General features: G+C 38.9%; 1 protein-coding gene across 2 annotated transcripts in view; it reads left to right on the plus strand.

Moving 5' to 3' along the window:
• Positions 1–18,237, plus strand: part of RAD54B (RAD54 homolog B) — a 67,254-nt gene that overhangs the window by 31,332 nt on the left and 17,685 nt on the right. Inside the window, exons 4-5 of one of the 2 annotated variants that reach the window (XM_087749923.1) lie at positions 13,199–13,399; positions 16,530–16,802. In XM_087749923.1, coding sequence (XP_087606049.1) covers positions 13,199–13,399; positions 16,530–16,802 — 474 coding nt within the window. The remainder of the gene's footprint in view (positions 1–13,198; positions 13,400–16,529; positions 16,803–18,237) is intronic. The other variant, XM_087749934.1, reaches the window with a different exon arrangement.

The following is an 18,237-nucleotide window of genomic DNA, read 5'->3' on the forward strand; positions in this document are numbered from 1 at the left end:
TTCCCTGTCTGCGTGTTTGTAACGTACATAGTACAAGCAGAGTAATTTTAGGCAAGGGCAAATTTCTACCATATGTTCATGTCCTTCTACTAAGATAACTGAAATAAACAGGCTCCAGGAGTAATTTAATTCCCACCATCTAATGGACTTACATTTAGGATTAGAGTAAAAAACTGGAACTGTGATAACTTTGGGATAATTGTGATAGCATCTTGCGTAGCTTCATCTGTTTGATTAATTGTCTAATGATCAGTCTATAATTTTGTCGGCTTCTCCCTTTGCAAAAGGGAGCAAAAAAAAAAGCAAAATCTTGCTTTTTTTGTCCTTCCCCACTTCCCCCTGTAAGCTTTCATCTACTGTGGAATCATGTCAGTTGATGTGCTTGCCTTAGATCACAATTCTTATCAGGTAAAAATGGTACGAGAGAGAGGTACTCCAAGACCAGGAGAGATTAGTTATAGCTAATCTTGCTTGTCACGCTCCTGTTTTCAAACATCTTCCACCTCACTAGCTTCAATTCCTTTATTTCGTTTATATCTCTACCCATTTTCTGGCTTGGGATTTTTTTCCCATACAATGAAAATGCATAGACTAGAGCTTGCATATCATCTTCTTTGGGCAGACTTTGTGTCCGCTGGATTTCCAATAGGCAAAGCCATTAAGTTGCTTGTAACTGTAGGAGGATTGTTTCTGAGTGGGAGGAGCAAATGGGGAATTGTGGTAGCCAGGCTGGCTGGCGAAGCTGTCTTTTAAAATTTCTCCTATCTTGTTTTAAATTGCTTTAGGATGGCTCCATATGAATTTTAACTTTGGTAAAATCATAAAAAGGTTACTCGTGAGATGATAAAGTCGTATTTTCCTAGTGTGTTGATCACTTTTCTATTTTGTACATGAAAATAAAGAGAAGCCTTTAAAAAGAATGCCTTTTAGCATTTTTCAAGGTTTTAAAATACATGAAAGGTAGCTTCTTTGTGTTATTCCTAACAAGTCGTGCTTTTATTCTGTTTTTAAATATCCAGGTCTCAAATAATTTGAAAAATCTAATTGTCTAAGTCTTAGATTTAAAAAAAAAAAATGTGTGCTGTTTACAGTAGTTAAAATAATGGCCTGTTAGCTAGGTGTGTAACACATGACTAAATTTCAGTCATTCTGTGACCTATGTTTCTGTGTTTTATCTCTGCTAAAAATGAAAGCGTTCACCTTGATGTCTGCCAAGTTGCCTGTGTAGTGACGGTTGCTGTTAAATGGCATCCAATTAGTCTGGGCAAAGTTTCCTCCGTAATAAAGATAGAATTTCCTGAAGTTTTACTGAAGACTAGCTAACAAAATTAGTCTCTGTGAATTCTTTCTTGTAAAACAGTTGTTCAGTGCTCAGGTAGTTGAAAACCTCGCTTGTGATTTGTGTGTAAGAGGGGGTGGATGAGGGTCAGCGAGCGCAAGGGAAGCTCAGCCATCTGCAGACATTGGCATTCCCCACTGTCCCTGCCTTTCTTCCGTGCTATGGGATCGCACACTGTTTTATCCTAATGATTACACAGAACGATTTGCTGATGTATCCAGACGTCTCTGAGTGAGCATAACACCTTGTTTGACTATGTATTATTCACACAAGAAGAATATAATATAATTTTCATTGAATACTTAAATCAGCAGTTACCCCTCATGATTTACGACTTCTATTTGCTGTTTAGCAAAACTGCAGACTTGAAAAATCCTACTTAATTTTTTGTATTCTATGTATGCAAATAGAATTTTAAAAAAAAATTAGTCATTGTTTCCTGGCCATTTTCTGTTGGCTCTTGATTTTCATCTATAGTTAGCATAATCACAATAATTAACATAATTTAACATAAATGTCAGCTAAAAAATAATTCCTTTGGATTATGGTGCCCCTCCATACTCAGTTGATGTCAGGCCCCAGTTTGGATAAGGCTCAGTCATTTTGTTTACAGTATTCTGTGTGTCGCCATTTGCTTACTTGGTGTGTCTTTGTATGATCCTTGCCTGTATTGCTAATGCTTTCTCGACAATGTCTGGTTCTAAAGCTCAGAACTTTCTGCATGCTTGAAATAAGTAAATGAATTTATAAATTACCGTTTGGTTTTTTTTTTTTTCTTTAATTTAACAGCGAAACAATAGGACAAAATGTTTATCCACTTTGGGGATGGGGAGGAGAGATTTTGGACTGCCTGTGGTTAGTTACTACAATATTATTTGTTTCCTCTATTGTATCAGATAAAATCTGTTGCAGTAGTCGCAAATTGTATCTATTATTAATCACTGAAGATGTCATGTGAAAGAAAGTAATTTATCATAACTCTGCAGCAGTTTGTAGGTAAATTTTACTTAGCCCACTTGTCGATACTGTTAAGAATACGATTCTGTGAAGTCTAGAAATGTTCGTGTGGCATGTACCAGAAATACAGAAGTAAAATTGGGTATGTATAACATTGCTATTACTGTTGATACGTTCTCTCTCATAATACGGCATTCACTTAGGGGTGCACGTGTAAGCCAAAAAGCATTATTTTTCACTTGTAAGCTCTGCAAGTTTCACCCAGGTGGTGTTTGCATTGTAAGGAGGCTTTGGCATTAGGTTGTACATCATGATGGACTTCCAGGTGACATTGGTAGCATCAACAATCAGTTTGGCCAAACCACTTTATGCTGGGGTACCTCCTCTCAGGCTATAATGTGTGTGTTCTAGATAAGTATTTGTGTTTGTTTATGTCTTGAAGTAGCTCACCTTTTTTCTGTGAACCAGACTGAGGGGAGAATACACTGGTTTGGATGTATTGAAATTTTATGATCTTCCCTTTGTAGTGTTCTAGTTTCTCTGTGCTTTTGAAAAAGTACTTGAAATTTGGCACCAAGCTGGTCTTTGGCCATTCCTATAACACCTCATTGAAGTTTGTCTAATTGATAAGTCATTGGCAAACACAGAATTTGGTCATTTTCAGTACAAGTTTGTTATACTTCAGATATCGTCCCTAATTGAATTCTTAGGAGACTCTGTCCAACCAGGGTACATTGCAGTGTTGAGAGGAGAACAGTGATTTCCCAGCTGTGAACACCTTGTATGACAGCAAGAAAATGTGTCCCTAGTTTTGCCGCTAGCAGGCCAGGTGGCCTCAGCGAGGAAGCCGCTTTGTTTAGATCCAGAGAGGGTGACAGATGACAGCACGGTTCTCGAGCACAACTGCCCTTCTTTCAGGGCAGTAAGGTTTTCAGAGCTCTTGGACTATTCAGCTGGATGGCCTCGCCCTTCTGCGAAAAGTTCAAGACTAGCAATAGCCGGGAAATGATGGCTTGTAGTTCTGTGATTCAGAGTACAGCATAGTGTGTGCACAGGTGAGGGCTGAATTAAGCTTGCTTAGAGAATTTAGCTATTGTTGTTATAATTATTTCTGCTAGACAAAATTTGTTCCTTTCTGAAGAGGTTTTGTTATATAGCTGTATGTGCTAATTTGCTGTAGTTAAGTTTTGAAAATACACTATTCCTAAGTCAACTTCCAAGAAGGTACTAAAGATGTTTTTCAACAGTCCAGAAGTTAAATATATTTTGAGAGTTTCAGATAATTTAGCTCTGAAGATATAGCGGGCATCTGTAAAGACTGTTTGCAGATGAAATATAGTAGAGATAAATTTAATCTTTTTTTAAATCTCATCGTTCTGTGATGAGTATGCACATGTGCATTTGTACGTACACACACACACATACATACCCAGTGAGATATGCATACGGTAAGTTGATAAGAAGAGCTGTGTGTGCTGCAGAGGCTTTCAAGTGGCATCAAGGGTCAAAGAAGTCCCTTGGGAATAGCAAGTGGACCCAGTCTGCTGATGGAAAGCTGCCACGTCTCCATGTCTTCTAGCATTTCCTTATGTAAGTGGTCAGCTCAGGACCAAAAATAGGCAGGGTTGACACAACGTAGACTCTGTTAAGGGCATCCTGAATTTACAGCTCCCTGCATGAAATCATCTTATTAATTTGTATTGGAATTTCTATGCAATTTAAGATGTAGTCAATTGTCTTACATCCAGAACCAGCACAGGCAGCACAGTAAGCATTGCTTACCTCCACAAGGATGAATTTCTCCTTTTCCCTCCTCCCTCATCTTCCCTGTTCCAGTTTTGCTTTCCTAGTAAGAATTACAACTAGAGCTCTAGGTTTTTGTGCTTGGGCCATAAATATTACTTTTCTGCTTGGACTACTGAATGGATTACATTTATGTACATCAACGTTATGTAACTTGATTTGGAAAGATTACTCTTTCCCTTTCCAAATATTTCGTCAGCCACTCTGCAAGTAATCATTGCTGCATAACACATGAAAATTCTCAAAAATATGACTCATCCTTTGTGTGCCTCTTTCCAGGGTAATGTCATAAATTTTAAACAGTCCTGTTTAAATAATTTAGGATAGGAATATATTGTGTTTCATGCTTATGACAGTGGGCATGAGTTTTATTGATTATTTTTATTTTAAGGACTCTTTATTATAATCCAGGGAAATCAAAGATGGCCATTAAGAAACACAAACAGTACATTAAAAATGTTTTTCCTTCCAATATGTGCTAAAACAGATGTTAATATGAAGGATACGTAATCTTAATAAATCCCTTTCTGCCTGCTTGCTTTTTGTTACAAATCTAAAAGTCTTTGCGTTTTAGGAACAGAGATTTTGTACAGCACAGAAATATAGTTTCATTTTTAATAAAAAAGAGTAGAGGTAATAGCAAATGCTTAAGAGAATGCCAAACTATATATTTTCAAAGTACCACGTATGGATTTAGCTGTGTATCTTCCATTAGCCTTTAAACACAAAAGGATGTCTACTTACATCTCTGCAAGCTGCTTCAAAAATTGACTGCTTTTTGCGATGGCTACAGTTAGCCTGTGACTGTGTAATAGTCTAATAACAATTCTTAGTAATTTGGATTTTTTGGTAATTCAAATATTTGGAATTTTTCCACTTATATCCCATTTAGACTATCATTTATTGCAATGACATTCAATATTTACAGAACCCAAGTATAGATGTTGCTTTCTGACTTGACTTTTGCATTTATTTTTTGAAGTAAAAGAGCCTTTACTTGACAAATTAATCAAAACAACTTTTGGTGTGGATGGCAACTTTAAGAAGTGTAGTAAACAGTCAACTTGGATGGCGTTTGACTGGTTCCAATGTTTTACCGAGCTGATCTGGCTCACTGCACCGAATGATGCCTGCAGTCTTTCAGAATTCTCAATGATGCTGCTTTTTCCTTTGATAATAGGACTTGCACATCTATTTCTGTGGACTTGACAGAAGCTTTCAGCTTAGTTCATTAAATTTTTACAGCGGAAGCTGGAGTCAGTTGGATTTTTAGACAGTTGAGAGGTTTAGGAAGAATAGTTTTCTACCATGGAGCTATGATTTTGAAAACATATGCTCTCCATCCTCCCTTCTCTGCAGTTGATACCCTTGAGAGGTAAATGTTTCATTAAACGGTGAGGAGAGGATTGTTCCTACTTGTTCAAATTAAGTACATGTATGATCTCTATTATTGTATATAGAAGGTTCTTATTTGAAAAGAAAATTAAGGTTACAAACTCAAGTACCCAAAAACTTGCAAATATGCACAACCTGAATCCAGCCTTCTCATGCTGTTGGGTGTAGTCATTAATACTTGATTACGGATTCTATTTGTGTAGGCTTCCTTGCCAATTTCAGTTCACAGAATGGACTGTGTCCACTTACTGAGCCACTACTCAGTATTTTCTTTCTACCTCTTTGTACAGTTATAGACTTAGGCCTTGTTTTCAGCACACTATTCAAACTATTTTGAATTCATTAGATAATTTTTTTTTCCTCTGGTGCCCATCATGATAGTATCTGACTGCTTCACAGATGTAATTACGTTTCGCAACATCCTAGGGAGATAAGAGGTTGGTATAATCTCCACTTTCTAGGAGATAATGCAGAAGTTGAGGCACAGAGAGAATAAAACCAAAAAGCCCTGTTATTACTGAAGGTGCAGACTGAATTAGCTAGGACTGCATTATCTCAGGGCTTTAGTATACCGTACAGTTAATCTTTCCAAACCACAACTTCCATTTGGACCCGTGAGTGTTCACTATTACTATAAATGAGACCAAATCACAAGTCAGGCTCTCAGGCAAATGTTTACTGCTGAAAAGTTGGGGTTAAATGACTTTCCTTACACTGCAGAGGAACTCTAGAAGACATGTAAGTAAGGTCCAGTTCTCTAAGGCACTATTCAGCTTATCTAACCACAAGAGTGGACTTTCTGTCCTTGCAGTCTCAGCCTCCTTCATCACACACCTCTTGCAGTTTGCAGCAAAGCAGCTGAGGGATCACGTAGGCGGCGGCAGCCTCTTTTTTCCTGCCGCTGCCGAGTGGTTCAGTTCTCTGCACTGAATCAGCAAGAGGTCCCACAGCAATGCAGTGCGGCGTGTTTTCCGTGAAGACTTTATCATTAATGCATAGGCACAATGGGGCAGATCAGGTCACTGGAACAGTCTTATTTTTGACATCTCCCAACTTTGCGACTTCACAACCTTAAAACTGTTCACTTAGTGGAAGCTGGGGTTTTGGGGGATGGGGTGGGGGTGTGACATAGTTTTGTACCACGGGGTTGTAGATGTTAGTCTTTTGGCTTTTAGAGCAAATTAACATTTCTAAACAGATTATTCCATATAATTTGATGTTTTCATCTGTGTAAGACAGGCAAGGTTGAAACTCTTATCTTTACCCTTTTGGATAATAAAGTGAATGACTGCATTAGGAGGTCACTGAAGTCAGTGTAGACCGTTAATATAGTGGCATGCAGTGTTTTCCCCAGTGAGTTTTGCACATGTTTGCTGACAGCAAAGAAACTGAAAGACTGAAATTTTTTCAGGTCGAAGAGCAGAAAGTACCAAAGCAACCTGGGGGGAAAACAATACGATGATCCAAGCTTTAGCTCCTGCTTTGCCTTCACTGACTTGTCCACTAGAAATTATTTGGCTGATTCTGGGTCCTCCACCAGTCTTAAACTCAGAATTGATTTGGGTTTGTCTCGCAGGGTACGATCAGTCAAACGGATCCAGTTCAAAACCTTATTTGCCTCCGTCTCTTATGTTGCACCTAAATCTCCCCTTGCTCTCCTCCCCCAGCCCTACCCACGTGGAGAGCAGCTGCTGAATCCCGTTCTGTAAAACTATATGGAACAGCGTAACAATTACAGTAGTTTTATGTTGACTACCTTTAAGACTACCTTGGTAGTCTTAAAGTTTGAATTAGGGAAAAAGTTAAACCAGAAGGATGGGGGAAGAGGAGTGGGCCCTGTTTACCAGGAGGTTGGGTTGCTCTGAGTGCCCTTCGGGGCTCACCTGCTTGTCATCTTTTATGTTGCAGTGCTATGTTGTCCTTAGCTGGTTTCTTCCACTGTCACTTCTCAGTTTATTTTCCCTGTCACTGTCTAATCAGCTCCTGTTCTCATTTCTTTCTCCCAAGTCTTCCCTTGATTTCCCTTGATGGCTTCCAGCCATATGTTTTTTAGTGAACCTTGAATTTTGAGGGACAGAGATGAGGGGCAGTAAGTTTTTCTTGCCCCAGTTCCTGCTCGGAAAACCCCAACTCTCTGCTGCTTGACTCCAGCCGCAGTCTGTCTCAGTTATTTTCCCCATCCCTTCTCCTAAAATAATCTGTTGTCTTCCTACTCTTTTGACTCCCTGCTTGATTTCTAGCTTTTCCCTGGCATGCTCTGATTCCAGCTCTGACTTACAGTCTTTAACCCAGTTGTCAGTTTTCTACCAGTTTAACATCAGCCTTCCTTTCCAGCGGTAGTCTTTCTTTTCAGGCTGCTTCTCCCAAATTGCTCTTCCTTGTAGCTGGTCCTTGTACCCTCTGCCATCTTTGCCTGGTTGGTGTCAGGAGGGGAGATGATGTCTCCAAAGGAGAGGGACCAGGAGAAATTTCCTGCTGGTGTGCTTGGAAGAGACCCAGCTTTGGTCTGAGCAGTGAGAGCTGTGACTACAGAGAAAGCTATTCTCGGCCTCAGTTAGAGCATGTCCAGTGTGTAATCCTCAGGAAATTAAGCTGCAGAGAATGTGCAAACTGCATTTATTTCCAAAAGCTTTTAGCTTTCAGAAATGGAAAAAGTTTTACCCCAGCCAAAAGAAAAAAGAAGTGCTATCTTCTCCCCAGATTTTTAGGTTCTTCTCCAGAGTATTGAGTTATTAGAGCTTCTACAAGGAATAATAGTTTATTGTGACTGAAACTGCGTCAATCTGTGTTTTTTGTTCTCATAAACAGTGATTTTTCTTTCGCTGAAAGGCTTTATGGACATTGTGCATTTGTGTGAATATGTGTGCTTAAACTGAGACAGCTAGCATGGAAGATGTCGTATAGACAGATGAAGGCTTGGCAAAGTTATCAGCTATGTAAAATAAGATCTGCTAATGGAGATCTCCATAGTAATGCACGTTCAGCAACCTAGAGGCTAGTTTGATTGGAGTTTCAGATGAAAGATACGCATGTCAAGTGACTTTGACAGTGATGTTTAAAAATATTTTAAAAACCTGCATTTTTGTTTAGAAATAGTTTTGGATGTAAAACAATGATGTGTTTTTCAAAGAAAATATTCCTGCTTGAAATATCAGTCTTTAGGTGAGTTTGCTAATGATGCTGATGCGTGTGAGATGAATTACATATACATGTTGTGTTTGAAAGAGGAGTACAAAGCACTGGCTTATAATCAGGCGACTCTGAGATGTAATCCCAGCTGTCATTGATTCCTATGGTTTTAAGGCAAGTCAGCTCGACTCTTGCTGGTTGCGCTCCTCATAAAAGTCTCACAGAAGTGCTGTGAGGAGAGTTATTACATATTTTTCCATCTTCAAGGCACACTAATATACATTTACATGTTAGCTTAGTATTAAGTTTATCATTAGACTGAAATTGCTTTGCAAATGAAGGATGATGCTATCTCAGTCTCATATTTCTTTAAATATTCCTGGGATATCTTAGGAGTGTTTAAGATACAGATTTTTCATATGGAACAAGACATTTAACTACTAGGTAAACATCTGTTCTCTAAACGCTATGAATTAATTTGATTAAGGAACTTTTCGATTACTTCCTCTGCTCAGAAGATGGAGGTGACGCTGGCTCTGTGGAGCAGATCGATGGCAGGCATGCAGAGCGGCTCCAGACGCCACAGCAGAGCACTGCCATCGAGTTTCGGCTGGGATTCATTCAGAGCCCAGATCTCCTTTTACCTCAGTCCAGATTTTTTGTTCTGCCTCCCTCTTTTTTAATTATTCGTTAGTGCTATAGAGTGCAACTTGAATCAAAGTTCTCTTCTTTAAACTGTAATTTTCACACTGCAACAGTGCTTTTTATTTAGAAGATTCAGAGTGGTTGAGGGAAAACTCCCCATCGTTCCATAGATGCTTACAACATGGAAGTTCAGGTATGGAGGCGTTGGGTAACTTGACAGATCCCGTGGTTTCAAAATCACCCCAACCTAGCAGTAGCTGCCACAAAAAAAGGGGCAGCCTCCCAGTCTCCTTGTTCCAAACTGCATGTATCCCTTCCCTGTATTGACTGTAGTTGCTGGTGGGATTCACTGAGCTGGCTTGCCTGCCGCTGGTGGATGAGAAGCGGAGGGGGAGAGAGAAGGAAAGGTGAGCTTGTGGGTTTTGGCAGCAGCCTGCAGTTGGATGGGATTAAGCCATCCATTAAACCACACCTCAGGCCAAGGTGTCTAGTGCCCTGCTCACTGGAGCATGCTGTATTCCTTACGGTAATGCATACTTACAATGCTGCAAGCTACAGTGTATAGTCTACTGAAAATGCATGTTTGAGTTACCTTTTGTAGTCTTTCATAATGCAGCTGCTTTCTTGGTGCACTGGGAGTAACCTAGCGCACTTAATTGATGCATTTTCTCTAAATCCTGCTCATCAGAAACTGGTTAAACTGGTTTGCCATTGGAATGCTCCCCTGTCCCCTCTCCTGGATCCTGTCCCGCTTTCTGTAAATCATCGCCTTCCTGAAGCTGCTGAAACTTTTCCTCATATCAACTAGGCTATGGTTTATACCTCGAAACGTAAGCCCTTGCTTTCTCAACCAGCGAGAGAAAGCTTTTTTATTTGTAGGAGCTTTTCAATGCCTTATTAGTCACGTCTTTAAAGTTCCCAAGCCCTTCATTCTGGGAGTAGAGACATGCCACTTGCTAGAGTTTCTTCACGGTTAAGAAAACCGCACTCCCAGGCTGGGCGGTTTGCTGTTTGGGAGAGAAATGAGTGGGCATGATTTCCTGATCTTTCTCATACTGTGGTGTACACGTGGTTCCTGTTACTTATTATTTTCAGTCCAAACTGATTAACAGCAGAGCTCAGAATTTACAATTGCGGTTTATCTTCCAGGGTCTCAGCAAACCCAGCTCTATTTAAGATACTGTCTACGGTCAGTGAGCAGCAAGGGTTTTATTGTTGAAACTGTTGCTCTCTGTACCCGTGTATCAAACACTGAACTTAGTCCCTGTGCATAACATACCAGTCTCATTTCAATTCCTGAGAGGTTCCTGACACTGTATTTATCAAATTTGGATATTTTGCTATTGCACTGGAATAAATCTTTGAAGTTAAATAGGTGTGATGATGAATACAAACAAAACCAATAAGATAGAAAGAAGGTTGAATGCGGGTACCTAATCAGCATTGTTGGTGAACAGGTATAGGTTTTCTATTCAAGGGAATCCTATGGAAGATAATTTTGAGAGGGTGTAATTATTTTTACACAAAAATGTTTAATTTTTTTAAAAAGAGAAATAACTTAACACTTCTATCTGAAACTATACTGTAGTTATAGGTAAAAGGAGAATACTTCATGTAGTGTAGAAACAAATCACTATTGGATATTTTTATAAACAGAAATTATTATAGTTCAGAAGACAAATTGAGGGAAGAAATCTGAGCATTGCAGAGGCTGTTATTTTTCAGTTTTCCCATAGGAACATGGTAGTATTGTATGGAATATTGGTGCCCAGTTTGCTTCTTACTGGGGCCAGGTTGCTTTGGAAATCCTTTTTGGCAAAGTCACTGTTACGAAATGCTAGCAGTTTCCAGCTCTGTTTCTAAATTATTGGTTTTCTTATTATTTTAAATGAAGTAGGGATAAGAAGAGTTTGAAGAATTGTTATTGACCTGAAAGTTAACCTACTGGTAATTCAGATAACACCAGGCAGGACTCCCTGAGTAAAAGAGCAATGACCATAAAACAGATCTCAGGGGTCACCAAACTCATGTGGGAGGTCAGTGGAGGAGACAAGAAGGTGGTCATTTGTTTATGGATGGCCATCCCTCAGGAGAGAAGAAGAAAGTTCTGCAATGAAATCTCCAGTTCTTGCAGTAACAGTTACTTAAAATCTTAATACGAGGAAAGAAGTTGCTGATTAAACTAAGAGAATCAGTTTGAAAAGCAAAGAGAAAACAATCTTGTATTTATCTTGTTGAATCAGTTTACAATTAGAAACTCAATGTAGAATAAAATTAGTCTCTTGGTTTTTTAGCAATGTATGGGTTTTATTTCTTCTCCCCCTCTCTCCTTTGCTCCTCTAAATCTTATCACTTGTGATTACTGAAGATCCAATAGAGCCCTTGTACCTTTTTGCAAAACTGCAAGGATTTATTCTTGCTCTCTGGCTCATTTCCCAGGTTTCATCTACAAAGAATCCCCTACGTTTCAAAAAGAGCTGCTCTGTTCTGTTTTCTCGTCCTTCTGTGGTGTGCCAGCGTTCAGTAGCTGCTCTGTTACCCCTTGGAGATGGGGGCATCTGTCGCATGAAACACTACAGATGTTGGCTAATGCCCTGAAGAAACATCCACCTATGGAAAATCCTATCTACATTAGGCACTGTGTTAGCATAGAGTTCTATACAGACAATAAAACTTCTGGAGAGCTTTGAGAATAAAATTCTATTCAATAAATATAGCCTTTTTCATTTAGATAGTACCTTTTTAGTAAATGCTAGTCTGAAAAATTGCACTGGTTTTCAGCATGACTGTTTTGCAGTTTTAAGAATATGTAGACTTGATGTAGAAGTGATAAAGTTGCCTCTTTATTGGACCATTATTGTGAGCAAAAGTTTACTCTTGCCACTGCTCCTTTAAATACCAGCACACTTGGAAATTTTGGAAAGGTTAGTCTGTGGCATAAGTACTTTTTTGTAACAGATTTGTATAGTGTTGAATCCCAGATGGAATCAAAGGAGCAAACCGATTTAAGCCTTTAACCAGCATCTAAGCGTATTTTAATGAAAATTAGTCTGATTCTCCCTTTGAAGCTGTGCATGTGCTGAAAAGGAATGCTACAGATATTCCTTTAGGTAATGCTGGGGACTTATCTACCATTACTTATGTCAGACTGCTAACTCTTGAAAGCATGTGTTTATTCTTAATTGATATTGTAATCAGCTGCTGTCTGTTCTATTATGATTTCTTAACCTTATTAACCTAAATATTTCCTATTAATGTTTACATCCATAACACTTCTAATTAGGTAACTGCTGACAAATCTAATAGTCTAAGGCTAGAAACAACATTGAGTTGCTGCAAACTTAAGAGACTGTCTGTTTCAAGATTTGCACAATTACTTATTTTTAAAGGGTACAAGGAAAGGAGTGGAAATAATCTTTTGCATTATTATAACTATGGTTATTCTGCCACCTAGTACTAATGACTTCAGCTCCAAATCTGGTTAATGGCCTCCTTTGCTCCTTTTCATGAGTTCTGTGTTCCTGTCCTTGCTTCCAGAACATCGCCCAGCACCGTCTCACCAGGACCCTGTTTTCATTTTCTCCTATGGTCATTTCCCTTTTGTTTTTTCCCAGCCTTTCCTTTTATTCTTTCTCCACGCTCATCATCTTGTATGTATGTCAAATCAGGAGCTCACTTACTCATGTACCAAGTAATGTGTTTTTCCTGGAAGTGCATACTTTCTGAGACAATTGAATGGTTCCTATTTCAGGTTGAGTCCTTATGTGCTGTTCTGTCTCAGTCCAAACTTCCCATAAGCAGCCCAGGACAGGAAATACACCGCTTCGTTTGTATAAGATGAAATGCATAGATTGTCCTTGATTTGTTTGAAATGCAAATGTATGCTTTGTCAAGAGAACCTGAGATATTGTTATTTTATTTCCCTTTTAGATGCACTGTGTTTGCCAACATCGGCGACAGCGAAGGAAGAAGCAGCTCAGGAAGAACCTGAGTGCCTTGTGAAATATTTCAGTGTTGTGTGGTGTAAGGCATCAAAGAAAAAGCACAAGAAGTGGGAAGGCGATGCTGTTCTTATTACAAAAGGAAAGTCAGTAATATTGAAAGATATGGAAGCCAAAGACATTGGAAGAGGTACTGTAGATTTGCATACTTGTGTAAGTGAACAACTTGCTTAAAATTACTGTGCTTTGAATAACACGGACCCAGCTCTTTAGATAATTTAGAGTTCTCCATACCAACGTCGACCACAGGATGAAAAAACAGTAGGGTTTTTTTGGGGGGGCAAAGGGGAGGTGGCAAGAAAGCTTTATATTTCTTACATAGAAGGCAGATGCGTGGGGGAGGCTGGGGCAGACTGAGTAACATTATTCACAGAAACACCAAATGCTAGTCCAAGGAGAGGATCTGGAAATGAACGGCTGTACTAATTCAGCAGAGATGCCAAATGAGGGATGAGTAGTTGATTTTGGTTGCTCACATAATGCATTGGAGAAGGTGTTAAAATTAGGGGAAAATATACAGGTAAGTTCCTTATAGATACTCCAGTCAGTAGTATGGCAACCGGGAATGTCAAAGGTTGGATCTGTGCTTTTCAGCCAGTCAAACAGCTAAAAATGCTATCTTTGTCGGAAAGACAAGCAAACAGCAACATTTTCCAGCCAAGCCAAAGTCAACTGTGTAGCAATTTTTAGTCTTGTAGCTTTAGCAGCAGCTGCTGCTGTAAGACACAGTTTGGGTTGATATCAGAGTTAAAAATAAGACTTAGGCTGCAGTCAACTTGAAGCAATAATTTTCTACTGAAAGCAAAGCAAAAATTAACTTTGCTAACTGAGCCAAAGGTATTTTGTAAGGGAGTAGGCTTGGACAATGTTGCTACAAAACATAAGTTGATTAATATTAGGGCTGAGATGGCTTCTCTGCTCTTTTGTTACATTGTGAGCCTTGTTAGGACCAGGCAGCTTTGATTTGCAAATCAGTCTGTGACTTAGAAGTTAATTTGAATTTATTTATAGCAAAGTAATATATGTACAGACTTGCTTGTTTTTCAAAAAGGCAGAGAGAAAGAGAGTAATGCCTGGAATGCATCAGCCACCACCCTGTTGTTCTTGTGTTTTTTTCAAGTCCTGTCTTCTCGAATTAGCAGAAAACACAATAGAAATATGAATATTCTGATTTGCACTGGTAAAAGCCTTTTTGCTGTTTTTGATGGTGTCAGGGAGCACAATGATACCAATGTCATTGGTACTAACTTGCCTATTCAGAGCTTTCAATGCTCGTCGATTCTAAGAAAATCATAAAATGACCAATTTAAGCAGTGTAAGTTTTCAGTTTCTGCAATTATCCTACAAGCCCATTGAGTGAGAAGGAAAGGTCCGGTAGTGGTGCTTACCTCCAAAATTGCATTTGATACTAGAGGTTTACAGTGAATGTGAATGAGCATCCAGGATTATTTTTTTAAAATGGGAAGAAAAGGGCAAAGGAAGATTTTTTTTTTTTACTTAGGCATACCAGGACTGGATCTAAGAAGGGGCATGGGAACCTAAAAGCAGCACAGGCTGTAGCTTTTTTCGAGGCAGCAGAACATCTTGCTTTTCTCCTCTGCAAATGTCCTAATTCCTTAATAACGTATTACAAAGAATTTAGGAAGTGTTCTCTTGTAATTTACTGTATGTTATAGAAACAGTTATTATTTCTGGCAGCTGCATAAACATTTGAGCTTTGTAGGTTTGGTTTTTTTTTTGCCTTTCCTAAGTTCCCATCTACTCTTAAAGCCCATGCTGTCTTAGAATTAGACTCTTCAGACCGTAATCCAAAAGATCCTGCACAGGGATACACCTGTGTTCAGTATGCTCAGCTTGAAGCTATGTAGAGGCAGTAACAGAAAACAAAAATACAGAGCAAAGGAGAGGTCATAAATGTCCTCTCCAGGCATCTCATTTAGGAAGGCATGTGCATTCTCTTCTGTTCTGGCATCTTCAGCTCTTTCCCGAAAGCAAGTGTTCTTCTTTCAAGAATCAAACAAGGATCACTGTGTGCTTTTTGCGTGCATTTAGAGGAGGGGAAGAAAAATACCTCCCTTTCCCTTTTGGCCAGACTATTTTTCAGCACTGGCTTAGACTGTGAAACACCTCAGTAAATTTGTTCTCTTAAAGGAATTCAAATCCAGATCTTCACCTTCCAACCCTTTGGGAAAGCCACATTCCTAGAAGTGGGAGACCTGAGCTTTGCAAACAGCTCCCAGCAGTCTTTCTATGTACCGTTTGTTGGATAAAATATGTGTAAAACCTGGGGGAGTTTTGCCTCTTTCACCGGTGAGTGCTTTAACTGCTGGTCTACACAATCATGCTTTTTATTTTTCTGGCCCAAATAAGGTTCCAAGCCTGTTTATTCAAAGTGGCACAAATTCAACAACTGGGGAAAAGAACGTTCCTCCTTCGAATTTTGAGGTAGAGATGTGGCTTTGACCTCCCTGAGTTAAGAAAAGAAACTATATGTCTCCCATTTCTTATGTGGGAGCTTCAACCACTAGAATACTATTCAAAAGAAGGAACCACCACTCTTTCCTACACCTTTATCTTAAAAGAAAGTGAGACTGATAGTATGTGGTAGTTGTTCTGAGAATGCCCACCCGATAAAGTCCCTAAGGGGGCACAGAAAAATTCATCAGCTCCTGGATAGGTTTTTGAATGAGCAAACTATTGAGTTAATTGATAAATCCTGGCAAAAATCAGGCATATATGTTTCAGACCATATGTAGAGGTAAAGATTTCAGATGCATATGAGTCCTTAATTGTAAAAAGCTAATTTAGAATGATTTTAAAAGTAGAATATTCTGTCTAGATCAACAGCAAGTGGGGCTAGTAGTGTTCATGTCAGGGCATGAAAGGAAGGAAAAGGGACCTAGAATGATTATTAGTTTTTAGCAAGTTTAAAACTAAGGTAAGCAGCTAGATTTTATGATATGGGGCTGATTTTTGTAAATTCCCTTAAATGGATATTTGACATTCAGTAGAACTGATTGTGGATGATGATAGAATATTTGCTTACATATTCTGGTATCTAATTCTGATTATTAGCACTGAAATGTCAAGCTCTGTTAAGGAGGGAAAAGCTTTATGAGTTCATACGTGTAACAATTCAAATGCTTAGGAATCAAATACCTGTTGACAGTTTTGTTTTTTCTTTCTGCAGATGAGTACAGATGTTAAGGAAGTAGTATTTGCTGTTTTGTCCTAACTGCTAAATTTTTATGTTATTTTAGGTACCGGATATAAATCTAAAGAGCTAGACAGTCTTGATGAAGGCCAAACACTGATTGTTGGAGGAAAAGAAATTGAAGTGATGGGTGTAATTTCAGCAGATGACTTCAGCAGTGGCAGGTGTTTTCAGGCTGGCATAGGGACTCATGACACAGCCCCAACTAGTACAAAACCATTCTGTAAACCATTCAAAAGTGTCTGTCAATCCAATACTAAAGAGAATATGCTCAAAGATTCTCAAAGCTGCAAACCCCGCCACGATCCAAATGCTTCAAGTAAGATTCAGATTTTTAAGTTTCTTTAAGCATTCTCTGGCTCTCAAAAAAAGTTGAATGTGTAACCAAAGTTTTCTTGTTCCACAACGTATTACTAAAGTGTTTCTGACATACAGTACTAGTGTCTCTATCAATATCATGTTAGGATTTTGTCACGTGTGTTTCTAACGAGTGAAATGCTCTGCAATGCATGAAGTTTCTCATAGTTATTGCAGATGGCTGTAGGAACAATTTAGAGTGGTTTCTGAGAGTTTTGCAGGGAAAAATGAGTATATTGATCAGAGAAACAGTCTGACACATGCTAAAATTTCTAGATGAGTTCCAGCTTCCCACTGGGGTCAGTGAAGCACTGACATGATATGGCAGCACAGTAGTTGCAGTGGAGGATCAGTAATAGAGAGGTTAAGCCAGATTCAAAGAATCGCTTCTGATCCTTCACAGCCAGCGAGTGTAACTACACTGCCCAAACTCAACCAGATACATTTTGGAATAAAAGTTTTGTTTTATAATGCTAGAAGTACCATGTGCTGAAGAGCCATGAGAGTTCACAAATTGCATAGAAACCGGCTGGTTAAGCAGTTGTATAAGAGGGATCCTGTAAACGTTTGATATTTTATCTAAACGAGAAGTACTCTTTTATCTGTCAATAACAAACCATTTAGGAGGTATATTCTGCTGTTGGCTTTATCTTTCAGATGGAAGATAAAAATGAGTTTTAAAAAATGTTACTAAGCAGAGCAATGCATATTTAAAAAAAAATACAAGTTTGTTCTACATTAAGTGGTAATTAGTGATATCATTGGCCCTTTTGTAAGAGCAGCCTTATTCACAACAGTTCCTGGCCTGAATTCAACTTGATTAAGTTGTATCTAAGAATGTTCCTTCCTGTGGTTGCGAGATGATACTACATTAGCTTTCTAACCTAAAATCTGGCAAAGACCTGATATATTCAACACTCAAATTAACTTCTTTGTTGTTTTTGCACTAGTCTGTCAAAAAGCTATGATTTCTTCTAGGTCTTTGTCTCCTGTGACTTTTCTGCTGAATTTGACTACCTTTCCCTAAACTGCCTGATACGAAGAGCCCTCAACACATCAGTAGGTTGCATAAGCTCTTTCAGAAGTAATGGAGATACTTGCCTAGACCAGGACCTTGGGACTGGAGCATTCAGAGGTTTTCATGTTGAGGTCTATGCCGACAGTAGATTAAAATGCAGCTTCTTCAAAATGGAAAGCCATTTATTCTTGTGCTCAGCAGAACAGAGCACGGTGACAAAGATGTAAAGCCATGTCTTCCACATATGATTTCTAAGCTTTTAGTCCATTGCTCATCTAAGCCTTGTTTCTTCCCCATCTCTGAGGCTGCAAAATTTTGTCAGAAAAGTTATCTTTTTGTCACCACTGGCTCTTATATATACAGGCATGCAATTTGATGT

This window comes from Nipponia nippon, unplaced genomic scaffold (genome assembly GCF_047370975.1).
Source record: "Nipponia nippon isolate SJK-2023a ecotype South Korea unplaced genomic scaffold, ASM4737097v1 scaffold_1, whole genome shotgun sequence".
Lineage (NCBI taxonomy): Eukaryota > Metazoa > Chordata > Aves > Pelecaniformes > Threskiornithidae > Nipponia > Nipponia nippon.